Source organism: Ambystoma mexicanum, chromosome 12 (assembly GCF_040938575.1).
Source record: "Ambystoma mexicanum isolate Mex_15411 chromosome 12, UKY_AmexF1_1, whole genome shotgun sequence".
In the NCBI taxonomy this organism is placed as follows: Eukaryota; Metazoa; Chordata; class Amphibia; order Caudata; family Ambystomatidae; genus Ambystoma; species Ambystoma mexicanum.
Genome location: NC_090936.1, coordinates 1,232,028,865 through 1,232,042,718, shown reverse-complemented (window position 1 = coordinate 1,232,042,718; position 13,854 = coordinate 1,232,028,865). Strand labels below are relative to the sequence as shown.

General features: G+C 46.0%; 1 protein-coding gene across 1 annotated transcript in view; it reads left to right on the top strand.

Moving 5' to 3' along the window:
• Positions 1 to 8,303, top strand: part of TDG (thymine DNA glycosylase) — a 259,153-nt gene extending 250,850 nt beyond the window's left edge. Inside the window, exon 10 of the mRNA XM_069629918.1 lies at positions 5,539 to 8,303. Within this exon, the coding sequence (XP_069486019.1) occupies positions 5,539 to 5,660 (122 nt within the window). The 3' untranslated portion in view covers positions 5,661 to 8,303. The remainder of the gene's footprint in view (positions 1 to 5,538) is intronic.
• The last annotated feature ends 5,551 nt before the right edge of the window (positions 8,304 to 13,854 follow it).

Below are 13,854 nucleotides of genomic sequence, written 5' to 3'. Positions count from 1 at the left end.
AACTGTCCTCGTACCAGATTTACACAGGGAGAATCTTCTCTTCTGGTCAGTCGGCCTTTTAGGATCACCCTCATCAACTTAGTGGATGACTGGTTCTTCTTTGAGCAGTTGGGGAGCCACTCTGGGGAACTCCAGATCCACAGCAGGTGGGAGGAAGTCGGTGACGCACTTACATTTCCTTGAGCTGAAGACTCTTTGCTTCACTCTTCAGGCATTCATGCCTGCAGTGAGCAACTCCAGTGTACTGTAATGGCTGGTGGCACCAAATCGGTCAAATTGTGTGCTCAAGCTGTTCATCTTCGGAAGTAGGCACCAAGGAACAATATTGCCCTGTAGGCAGCTCACTTGCAGGAAAAGACCACGATCAAACTGGCGCACTGAGCAAGATTCCTGTACAAATCTTGAGTGGGAGTTAACGGAACAGATACCTTTAGAAATCTACAACAGATTAACCCCATTAGGTGTTCTATTTGCTAGGGAGATGAACAGCAAGTGCTTCTTGAAGGGGAGATGGTCATTGGGGCGGGCGGAAGGTGCTTTGTCTATCTTTTGGAGCAACGTTAATGCTTATGACCTGCATCTTCTGGCTCGTATTACCAAGATTCTGCAGAAATTCCAGAACTCCAGGGAGTGTGAGTTTCTCCTGATCCCTCCTCACTAGCCTCAGAGTGAGTCCTCATTTCTCCTACCTGTTGCTTATAGCACATGGACCACCTCGCTGCCTTTTTTGGATCTACTTCACCAACCGGACAGGAAGGTGCTGCATCCTTGCCCTCAATTTGTTTCGTTAGTGATCTTGAAGTGGCATTTAATGGGCCTTTTGCATCGGTTTACACCCATATGTAGGCCACTCACAGTATGGGACCTTAATGGCGTTTGCCTATAAACAGTTGGAGCTTATAGCCTGAGTGGACTGGTCTTCATCTTTCAGTATCGGTGAATTACAAGCATTGTCGCATGTGGATCCTTCTCATTTTACAAGAATTAGGTGGTCCTATGGGACACATCCTTCTTTTCCTCTGAACCCAGAAATGAGCCCCTTCTTCCTCCACTCGAAACGGGCTTATCATAATCTGCATTGTTTGGATGTCTGCAGTTCCTTGACGTTTTATCTCGAAGTGTAGCCCTCATAGGACCTTGTGCCGTTTGTTACCTTTTTTGGCATCCATCTGGCCAATCACGTGGCAAAAGCCACCATAGCCAGATGGATAGTCTCGTGCATCACACACACCGATGAAGTTGGGGCAAAGTCCTCCCTCTGGACTTCATGGCTATTTGCTTAGGGCAAAAAGCACAGTAGTGGCCCCTCAGAGAAATGTGCCGTGAAGGCAATATGCTAGGCAGCTACATGGCACCAGTCTGTGGCATAGCCACGCTCCGTGCCGGCTTTCTGCCACCGCGCATCATTTCTTAAAAGGGAAGCGCACCATTGTTTTCTAAGGCTCTGGTCCCATCCCTGCACAGTAGGAACACAAAGTATTTTAGGAATGTGGGCTTGGATGAGAAGTACTGTATTCACTGTGGTAAGCAACTATTCCTTTAAATACTGTAACTCAAGACAGATCTGCGGCCAGGAGGTTATTGCAGTAATTTATCAAACTCCCAAACAAATCACAGCTACCAGCTAAAAATCCATCCTCTGGTTTGACATTCCAGGGACCCATGGGTGACCTACAATAAGTGTCCACCTTCAGGCAAGTACGATTCATAATCATTTTAGGAGGAGTTTAAAAGTTTGTAGAAGGGCAACATAGGAAAAAAATACTACACAATCCAGAGCCAAGCCGCTGTTACTAATTAAATCCAGGTAGGTTCTAGTTCTACCCCTCAAATGCAGTAAAATAAGTAACGGCCCAGTCCGAGCCCCCACCCTTGAAGAGCTCCAGGTCCCAGACAGTCAGAGTGATGGATTCCAAGCAGCATTTGGGCCAATGAAGAGGTGAGTGGACAAGCACTGTAGAGGGGTACGGTTGCCAGTCATTTGGTCGAAAACAATTGGTCGACTGGACAACTGGTCGAATCAATTTGGTCGAAAACCAAATGGTCGAATTTTTTATTTTTACCCCTTTTTTGGTTTTTTTCGGGGGGGTCCCCCCACACCCCCTTTTTTTTTTTTTTTTTTTTTTCACACGAAAACCCACAAAACACATAAATAAAATAAAAAAAATTCGACCATTTGGTTTTCGACCAAATGGCGTCGACCAGTTTGTAGTCGACCACATGACCGGACACCGAGGGGTACCTGCAACATCTCACTACTCCCAGACACAGGAGACCCCTGAAGACTATTCCAAAGAATACATCGTGACCCGGGGAGAAGTACTTGTGGCATTAGTAACTGGGGATTAGGCTCAAACTGCAGGAGAAATGGTAAGCCTTAAGCTGTTGCTACCGGGCTGCGGCAAACTTCTCGTACCCAAGGATATGAGCCCTGGATCAGCAACGACCTAGATGGGGCAAAAGGAGAATGTGTATCTATGAGGACCCACCCTCCAGAAAAGTGACTTCTGATCCCAAACAAGGGGGTCTGAGCAGCTGGAGGGGCAAGACTGCTTAGCCAGCCATCGAAGCAGAATCCCATGAGGAAAGCAACGGAGGCCCAGGGCGGAGCTGAAGTGGAGTAGTAGCAAACCACCACTCATCTATGTCAGAAAGATTCCCTATCGCGAGGCGCTTGGGCCTGGAGGATTTGGCAGGGCTACAGTACAGAAATTCTGTCCCAAGATGGGACAGCCAGTATAGCCTGCAAAGGAGGACTCTGGGAGGATGAGGAAAAGCTCAGAAAGAACTTCCAGCAGCCCTAGGAAGAAACTGGACAAGGACTACAAAATGGAGTCGAGCCAGTATGGCCAAACCAGGGCCTCAAATGCAGCAAGCCTACCTTTGTGCAATCCTCCGGCAATTCAGATCATAATAAACTTCTTTGAGGAAGCACGGCCTGCCCAAGACGAGCACACTTACTCAGCCAGCTCTCCCGTTGCACGTGCAAAGGTTTTGGCAGCCAGCCAATCTGGCGAACTCTTTAAACTAAATACTCAGACCCACACATACAGTATAGGGTATGTTGGGCCAGCAAAGTAGGCTAACCCATCTTAAGCCACTCAAGGTGGTGCATGTTGGCACAGCAGACAAAAGGGAGGGCCCAAAAATAAAAATGGCTGGGAGTGAGTCCTATAGTGCCGCAATGGCTAGAATTGGGATGCTAATGCTGGAAAACTGACTGCCCCCTGCTGAAGCCAAAACTAAATTACATCTTCCACCAGCATAATCCCCAACACACGTGTAGGGTGATGGAATCACTATGGTCCAAAAAAGTGTGCTAAAAAAGCACCCTGCCCTGGTAGCTATATGGGCTGCTTCTGTGGCAGCACCTCTCCTTTCCAGAGTGCCTCTCCACCCCAGACCTGGGTGTGAGGTGTGGGATGTGGGGGTATCCTTGGATCCCAGGACTGTGTATGTTTGCACCTTTTTGTATAACGGGCTGTGCCTTTGATCTACTGGCCTTCATCGGGATTGCACCCGCCATGACTGGCACTAGCCCATCCCTTCATGGCATTCCTTCAAGCAGCCTGTGCCACGTTCTATCCTCTGGTCCCACACAGTTCATAATGGGCCTTTCAGACTGCAAGGCACGGGTCACCCTCTGGAGTGCAGGCCTCTGGGAAAAGCAGACCAATCGGAAACACAGACGCGAAGCCATAAGGAATTCAAGAAGGGACTGGTTCAAATTTTGATTATTTCTTTTTCAAAAGCCTCATTTAATTTCTTCTTGAAGTGGTCCAATGATGAAAGCTTGCAAGTAAAAAGTATCAAAATGTACATTTTTTGGTTCAGCAGTTTCAGATCTCCAATAAGGGCATAAAGTAATCATTTTTTACATTTTTTTAGGGCACATGTATTTTTGCAGCTTGAGAATAAGTTGTGTTAAAGCTGTGTTTCCTGTCTACATCCTAAGGGTACGCACAAGGGTTAAACTAAAAGGACTGGTATTGTAAAGCCAAAGGAGCTGCCGGTGGTGGAGCTTTTGCAAAATCAGCTCCATTTATATTTTATTTTTTGGTCGTCCTTGGTGGTCTCCTCCCCCCATTGTCGCCCTGGGCAGTCTCCTCCTCTCCCCACCTTTGTCGTCCTGGGCGGTCTCCTCTGACCCCCCCCTTCTCCCCCTCCCCTTTGTTGTCCCGGTCGGTTCCCTCCCTCCCCTGTGTCGTCCCGGGCGGTCTCCTCTGACCCCCCCCTTCTCCCCCTCCCCTTTGTTGTCCCGGTCGGTTTCCTCCCTCCCCTTTGTCGTCCCAGGCGGTCTCCCCCCCCCTCCCATTTGTCGTCCCGGCCGGTCTCCTCCTTAATCCCATTTGTCGTTCCGGTCGATCTCCTCCTTCTCCCACACGCCCCCCCCTCCCCCCCTTGTCATCCCGGTCGGTCTCCTATTCCCCCATTTGTCATCCCGGTCGGTGGTCTCCTCCTTTACTCCCTCCCCTCTTGTCGTTCTCTGCCTCTTCCCCCCCCTCCCTCCCCCTTTGTCGTCCCGGTCGGTCTCCGCCTCCTCCTTCCGCCCTGGCACTTTCATAAAATGTGATGTAATCTACAAGAATTTGCTGTTGCACTATAACAACCACTCCTCCTGCACATTAATCTGCATTTGGTATTTCTGCAAATGGGGGTGGGGGGGGTCTAGTTGGAGGTGGCATTGGAGGTATGTATGCATAGAACTTAAGGTTTGCATTATGACATGAATCTTGTAGGCAAGGACAGAGTAGAGCTGCTCAAATGTTTCTCAGACAGAAATGGGCATATGGCCTTTATGCAATCTGATTTGCCGTCCATCCGTTATGGCTAGCATGTTGAAATGAATGCTGGTTCCTTTGCAAATATTCTCATCTGGGTGCAAGTGCTGTTCTCCTACCCATTCTCATATCATTAATATGTATTCTAGTTCGGAGTGGTACAGCGCTACATTTGGCCCAGCAGTGAAAGGATTGTTGGGTGCTTCACTCTTATGTTTGGTATAATGTATGGTCCTGGCCAGCTGGGTTTGTAAGTGCCCTTTGTACGTTATTGAAGATGCCAGACCTGATGGTACTGAGATCAAAATCTTATCCGCTGATGAGCAATATTACTTGTGTTCAGTCGGCCAGCGGAGGCAACAGGACACATAATAGTAACGGAAGAAGTGTTCTATATGGGACAGACACCCATTCATACCTATACATCTCCAAGGAATTGAACTGCAAAACCTATGCCTGTTTGAATTCCTGCTGCCTTCTGTGCTTGCTCCGGTCTCTATGGGGGCGGGGTGACGTCTCCTGGTTCATATGTAGTAAAGGAATACGGGAGACCCTGCGATAATCCTGGAGTATGTAAAGCGCATGAACAGTGCAGTCCGCATCAGAAGTTGCTGTTTGCGGCTTAAAGCTAATACTTGTGTGATATTGCAGCTGTTTTTGAATTCTATTTATTGTGGAGACCCCGATATTTTGAGTTCTCTTGAGCACTGAATGCGTTCCCAGAATTCATGTCTTCGCCCTGGCTTTGTCTTCCTAGTGTCCAGCAATCCAGAGTTCAGCGAGGGATCAAGCTTTGGGCCGGTCCCAAATGGGCAGTGGACGTCTCCTCCAGACTTCGGCGGCTGTGATGCTCCTCCAGGGGAGGGGAGCAGTGCCTGAGGGCTTCCAGAACACGCGTCCACATGCTGCAGTTTAATGCGGTGCTGAACCAACTGTCCCTCAGTTCTTGAGCTGAAACTTTTGAATATTTTACCTCTTCTTTTAAAAGGATACTGAATCTTATCAACTAGGTTATACCTCCTTAACATGTAGTTATGTAGTTTTAATGAAATGTTTGCCTTTTTTAAATTAAGACTAGATAGGTGGACTTTTTTTGTTTATTTTATATTTAACTTCATTTAAGCAGTTGTGGAAACTGCTTTTACTCTTTGTTTACGTCTTTATTTACGAGTTACTGTAACCTGCATTTTTAATGCAGTGAACTTTTTAAAGGTGCTTTTTATAGGATGGAAAACCTTTCGTAAACTTCACGCAGTTGTAATGGGAAATGTTAATGACTTGGTTCGAAGTACTGTTTGGGAAGGATTTTTTGGAAAGTTGTTTCTCGTATTTTCGAAGGCAGGTATACCATCTTCGGTTTCCCCAAATGTAAATCTATTTCCCCAATGTGTGCTATCGCGATTGTGGTAGCTTCAACTTGCTTTCCACCCCATTCTTCACCAGACCAGCGTTTTCCACACACATGAAGTTCAAATCTCAGTGAAGGTAAGGTTTTCCCCCGGGGTGATGAGAAAGGGAGGTGTGTGGGAAGAGCTGGAGCTCCGTTCAGGGGCTCTTGGGCTCTTCCTCACCAGCTGCCGTTGCTCAAGCCCCCTCGTCCAGACATCTAATGAGTCGGAGAAAGTTGCAGATGGATGGCTTCTTCTATCTTCTCCTCGCTGCACAGAGCGCGTTCACAGCAATGAGCTGCTGCCTAACATTCTAGACCATTGATCAAACCAGAACTGTGCTTTTCTCAATGTTAGACTTTTATATAATTTAAAAAGGGGGGGGGGCGTAGAATCTACAGAAATAGGTTTCATGTTCATGGGTAACTTATTTTTTTTAAATTGCTGCTTTTTTTTGTGGGGCAGTTTGCTAGCACATTTAATGATTAACGTATTTCCCATAGCCTTCTGGCTGTGAAGCGAGTGTTGCTGTTACTAATGTAGAGATTTTCTGATTTTTCTGTGGTTCTTTTTTGGGACAAGTGTGCTAACAATCTCTACAATTAATTGAACATATGAAATAAATGTAATGCAAAATTTCATAGAACAGAACATGAAATGTTCCTTCATGGCGAGAAATTACAAGATATGAAAGTATTTAGTTTTAGATATATGGAGCATAACCAATATGTTTGTTTTCAGAAACAGTCTTTCTGGATCAAATAAACGGTGGTTGTTCTGAGTGTAAATGCAGAGCTACTATTGGTGTATTCACAAAATGCCTGCCCACGGGTCTGTAGGTGTGTAGAAAGTGCTGATTGCGTAGTGCAGGGGGGTGTGTGTGTAAAATACATTTCCCTTTTGAATTCTCATCACCGATTTGGACTCAAGATACAACAACCAAGTTGACGTCCTGCCTAGATTGTTGGGTACCGGCTAGACGTCTTGCCTAGATTGTTGGGCACGGGCTAGACATCTTGCCTAGATTGTTGGGCACGGGCTAGACGTCTTGCCTAGATTGTTGGGTACAGGCTAGACGTCTTGCCTAGATTGTTGGGCATAGGCTAGACGTCTTGCCTAGATTGTTGGGTAAAGGCTAGAGGACCTGCCTAGATTCTTGGGTCCATATTTTTTAAGGCTGCATTTTGCATGTTTCCATGAGGAATGCAGCTTTTCTAGGCTACTTTAGATCTTTTTTTCCACAAATCATTGACATTAATGTGTTCATGTTAAACAAAGGGCCTTCAGCTGAACAGCACATGATCTATACAATGCTATATCCATCTTAGGAAACACTTTGTTTTGCTTGTCTCAAACTTTCAACCTACTTTGGGAGTTTTTTTGTCGCCTCGCTCATTACATATATTCCTAACCACCAACTTCAGCATATGCTCCTATGGCATAAACCGTGGATCACTTGCCTAACGTTCCTCAGGGAAGGACTGTCGCACATATGTTGAGCGCCGATGTTAGAGTTTAAAGATCATGGAGACATTAATCGTCGCACCTGGAGGACATTTTGGTTGCGATTGCTCTTTCAAAGCACTTCATTTGCACTCACACTGTGCACATTATCTTTAAAGGGCAACGCCAAAGCCTTCCTGGCAGACTGTTGCTTGTTTATAAAGTATCTGTTTATACATTGAGCCTGGTTTGGTTGTTAGGGTGCCATCATTCCACTTGAATGCTTAGGACCACAAGTCCTTGTACACGATTGACTAACTTGTTATTTAAATGTATATACTGTGTTGGTGATCACTTTTGTTCACAGAAATGTCCCCCCAGCAAGTGCTTTTGAAGTGCCTCCCTTCATGGTCTTGCAGAAGCGTTCTATAGTTTCCATGACAGTAAAAATGTTATAACTCGATGTGTATTTTAATCCCAAACTGGGCAGTCTACAGTGAAGCAAGCCTGTCTACAGTGGACTGAGTATTGTTTGTGCGTACCATGATGGCGGCTTCAATGTTAACATGTGTCCTGCATGTAAGCTACCTGCAATAGCCAGCTACTTTATCCTGTAAACGGTGGTGGAATTGTTTACAAAATCATAACATGTTTTCTACAATAAAAAACACAAACCCACGTGTTACAGTAACCTCTGTGCTTAATTACGTTTATGTTACTGTTTTGTGTGTGATGTGTTTTGGGGAAAATGCTCTTACATCAAAGAAAACTACTTCCAGCCACTAATACTCAAGACCAACCCAGCGATTGTGGGCATTTCCCCTACTCCTCGTTCTTTTGCAGCCCCTACCCTAGTGTGGTGAGGGTGCTGCAAGGCAGTATATAACTACCTATCAGAAGTGATTTTCTCAGGCTTGTGTTCAAGCCACTAAATCGCCCTTCTACTCCAGCTACACTTTGCGTTCTTTCAGATGTCCTGCAATTCACCGCGGGTAGATGCACGAAAAGGCCAGAGGTGCCTCTTAGGGGGAAGAGTGGGGTAACCGCAATACAGTGCAACAATCTATTATTCATAAAACAATGGCTGTCCACACCAAGTGTATTTAGTTACCTGCTGACTACAGTATTCAATACCTGTAAGAAATGTGTGGCTGGCAAGTGAATTATTTTCAATGAGTCTTTGTTGGGGCACAAGAGCTCCCAGGTGTGATCACAAGCTTCCCTGCAAAAGTGGGCTAACTGTTGGTAAGTGCCAGGCTTTGCTGCCTGTCAGTGGTTGTTTGCACCGACTGGTGGCAATGGGCCCAATTCTCGTCCATTTCCTACATTTTTTTGTTACTAGAAAAGATTCCACCTACTTCATCGGTCTTGAGTGTTTGGCCTGGGCGTGATGGATGCCATACACCAATGCTTTTCAAATGTCCAATGTTATCCTATAGACCATAGGTATCTGGTAGTAACCTCTAATCAGAAATTGCAGCTACTTTGGAAGCGTTGTACTGTTTTTGGGCCACTCGTAGTTCAAGGGTTACTGGGGGGGGCAGTTGTTCGTGGGTCCTGCAGTCCTGGGAATGTCTTCAACTACATATTTCAACCTATGGTAAAACTGAAGGGCTCACTGGAGAGAGTGTCACAGATGTCCTAAAGAACTTATCAACCATCAATGGTTTTGATTGGAATCTTTGGTTCAGAGCTTAATAAGGGCCGTCCCTCTCCTCTCCAGAGCTTTTCCCTAAATCGCAACGTGGTCCCTAGAGATTGGTAACACCCTACTGTCTATGACCTGGCTTGTTAGTCGCGAGGGCCAAACAGCAATCACCTTTATCTGGCTCCTTCCGGTAATTCCTAGCTGAATCATAAGCAGGGGTTTCCAAAGACTGTGTATTTAGTTGATAAAATGAACTTTTACAAAATCAGTAAATTCACATATTCATTCTAAAATTGCTACACTTCATACATCCATATATAGCTTCATACTTAAAATGGAAAAAGGAAAAACGAAATTAACATACACTACAATAAATAAAAGATAAATATACGAACGCCAGCTATCACATTAATCTCCCATTGTATCTCATACCATGCTTATATAAGTGCCAACCTTTCAGCATCTAGTGTAATTTGTCTTACAAAGATCAGCACAGATTAACACCAATCCCCAAGATTTATAGCAATATCCAAACATTGTCTCAATTATTAAGAGGAGCCTTTTATGTGTTTCACCCAATGGTTTTTCCACATGGCACCAAACTTTGTATAGCGCAATATGGTTGGCTTCACATTCGGTGTTTAGACAATATGTCCAAAACTCATGGGTTTTAATTGAATAGAAATCATATGTTTGATGACCCAAGGTTATCCTATAAATGTAGCCCAGTTTGGGGCATTAGTCAGCACACGGTTAGGTGTTTCTGTGCATCAGCCAATTTGCAAATTCTACAAAATCTACTTTTTTTGGGATATTTGCCATTCGCCACCCCGTATAGCTCTCACAGGAAGTTGGTGTGTCCGTAATAATGATCTAAACCTTCGGATTACAGGGTCAGAGCAACAGACTAAGTAGCGTTGTGCTTTCATGAACCTACGGCATAAACTCGTAGTTAAATCACAACTCTGCAGTTTCTGTAGATGGTCATAATTCTTTATCCAGTCCCACTTATTTAATGACTGAATGCACCTTTTAAAGTTATGGCAACATTGAAAATTGGGTACCCAACCAAGATTGTCCAACACAACTTCCTTTGCAGTTTCATGAACCCACATTCTTTTCTGATATGTGTTGACTCCCAGGTTTCCAAACAGTGGACATAGCGGGAAGTTTTAGCTTTCAAAAACACACCCCTACGCTGTGGTGCCAATGAGCTTAAAGACAAGAGTCCCAATTCCAATTGTATAATTTTGATGGCTGTGGAGGGGGGCAGTTGTAACACGCAGTGCCAAAAAAAAACCCTATGTTTTCAACCAATTCAAGCCATTCAATTCAAGCGCCTCAAGACCATACAGCACTACGGGGTAAAACCATTGCTTGTTTAAGTTAAGGATTCCTCCTAAAGAAAAAAAACCTTCTCACCATCAGTGCTATATGTTTAGCTTTTTGCATCTTTAGAGTTAACCAATTCACGATAACCCTTCACAGACGACATTTCAACCCCTAGGTACTTGTAATTCTGAACATATTTTATATTACCCAGTACCATGGTCATGGGTAATTTCTAAATGTGGCGTACACTGATTAGCATTGATTTTGTTTTTGAGAGGGTGATCGCTAGACCATTTTGGTTGGCATAGCTAGCGAACGCAGATAACAGAGCTTTCATACCTGCGTATATGTGGTCACATAACACTAGGTCATCCACGTACAGCATAGCCGCAACCACACATTTGCCAATTTTCGGGGGGCATTTAACATGCAGCATCATCCTAGGCCCTAACAGTAGGGAGAGTAGGGCTTGGTCATTGTAGAATGCATTTTCCACTCTTCCCATCCTCGCCTGGCTGCCATTCCCCTTAAACATGGCGAATACCCATTTAAATTTTGTCCCTTATGTAATAAAAATTTCCTGTGGATAGACGAGCACTGTGTGTGCAACTTGTGCCTAGCCTCCGATCACGAGGGGCATTGTCAAGCCTGCAAGCTCTTCAAACCAAAAACTCTTGGAGACAGGAGAACTAAACGCTGGGCCCATCACGCCATGCAGGCCGAGGCTGCCATGGATGTGGAGGGAGTCTCCAGTGATGGCAATGTCGTGGTCTTTACAGACAGCGAAGGTGACGGGGAACCGTTGGGTCCCGAAGTGCAAGCCCCCAACCCCAAGAGACAAGCCGGTGGCTCTGTTACGGGGACGACACCTGGCGGCGAAAGCACTACCACAACCCCGACACTAAACATACATCCCGGGGGCAAGGATTCGATATCGTCGACCAAAGGCCCACACACAGCGTCAGCAAGGGGGAGAACCATAGACTCCCTGTCCTCTGGGCACTCGAGGTCCCGATTGCCCCATGACGGGCCTCACAAGTCTAAAGACCAACAAGACACTGCCCCCAAAACATTGACCGAACGTCAGGAGACGAAGCTGTGGTCCGCCCCGCGGTTGATAGTCGACACCACAAAAACACTAGTTTATCACACCTAGTGAAAAAACATGTCCCTGAGAGCCTGCTAAAATCCAAAAACTCCAAGAAACACTCCTCCAAGTGCCCCAATCATAAAGATATGCCTGAAGATAGGCCTAGTAAGGACGCGTCTACCTCTACTCATAGGGAGAAACACTCTGTCCCACAGGAGGATGGTTCCTTGGCAGAAGCCTTAAAGAACAGAGGCCAGCCTCAGACTCCGGCCCAGTCTACACCACAGGCCCATCCTACACCCCTAGGACAGGATTCTACCCGCTTGTTACCCTGGTGTCATTCCCAGTTCAGCCACATGAACTGCGGAAGACATAGACGGGGTCATGACTAGGATGACCTTTATGGCCAATTTCTTGGAGGGGGCGGGGGGGAAACCACAAGCTTAACAGAATTTTCAAAGCATTCCTACAGCTGAGGCTTCCACCTTCCAGCCCCAGCTAGAAAGCTCAACCTGATACACTCCCTATTCCAAATCCAGCCCAACCAATACAAAGTGATCTGTAGGATGCTCACACAGACACGGATGATAATGAGACCTATCAAGAGACTGATCATTATTACGATGATGATGAGGTGCAGGTGGTGTATAACCTTGCCTCACCAATTCAGCAGGATTCTCCAGTGGTCAATCAGCCTCTCCATAATGACATGCTAATCAAGGCAGCTGAGCACTTTGGTATACAAACACAAGAAGCTCAGCTAGACAAGGACTTCGTAGAAGATATATTGTGGGACAAGGAGGCTGCCACCCTATTCATCCCTATTCTACAATCTGTCCAAAGAAGCATTCTACCTTCCCTGATGACACCAAACCAGACACAGGCAGTCAACCCGGGGGTTGGAAAAACTTTTTCTCCCAGTGCCATCTGACCCACGCTACATCAGGGGCCAGTTCAAGCCAGATTCGCTTGTGGTGACCACAACCTTAAGAGGCACCCCCAGTTAAGGAAAGCAAAAAAAACTGTAAACAATTGGGAGAAAGGTAGCGTCTTCTGTAGTTTTCCAAACCAGGATCGCCAATAATTCTACGCTATTGGTAAGTATAATTGCTACAAATGGGACGAGATAATTACCCTGATAGCATCTGCTCTTGAGCCTCTAAACTCCCAACTAGCCCTGGTAGCAGCAGACGGCAAGAGAACATCCAGCTGCATTCTTAAGAACAATCTAGATGCTGCAGACAATGCGAACAGGATTATTGCCGAAGGGACAATAATCAAGCGCCATGCATGGCTACGCCAATCCGGCTTTAAACTTGAGAACCAGGCTACACTACTTAATATGCAGGTGGAACCTTCAGTCTTATTCAGCAAAGCTGTAGAAAACACATTAAAGTCCGCCAAGGAAGAATATGGCACCTAAAATCTCTAGGCCAGCTGATGAACAAACCACCGGGCCAGAGAGGCGGAAGCAATTTTCGTTGGTTTCGTGGCCAAAACTCTGAGAGGCTCTGGTTACGGACAGGGCCAGGGCTCTTCCTGGAATAACAACCAGGGCCAGGCCTCACAGGGATACCAAAGAGGCCAGCGCCAATCTCGTGGCCGGGGGAGGTCCGCCACATCTAGAGGTGAAGGAACACCTCATAAGCAATGACAGCCACTACAGGTCCCCTCCCATGCCTCGCCAGTCGGAAGGCGCATCTTACACTTCACCCACGCATGGGAGGGAATCACCATGGACAAGTGTGTGTTATCGACAGTAGCAGTAGGTTGTGTGGAGCTCATCCAAAAACCATCAAACCATCCCCTGCGTCAAAGAAGATCGAGTGAAGAACTCCTCCTTCTAGAAGTCAGTGCGCTGCTAAGCAAGGACGCCATAGAGATCGTACCAGCGAACGAAGTAAACAAGGGTATATATTCAACCAACATCCTTGTGCCAAAAAAAGATCCATGTATGGGCCCAGTGTTAGACTTGCGCCTTGCAAACACTTATGTAAAGCCACAAAAATTCTGCATGAAAATGCTACAAGAGGTGATCCCCCTGCTAAAGCGGGTAGACTACATGGTGATACTGCATATGAAAGATGCCTATTTACATATTTCAATGTTCCCGTTGCACAGAAAACTCTTGGTTTCAAGATGGCAAACCAGCACTAGCAATTCAAGGTGCTA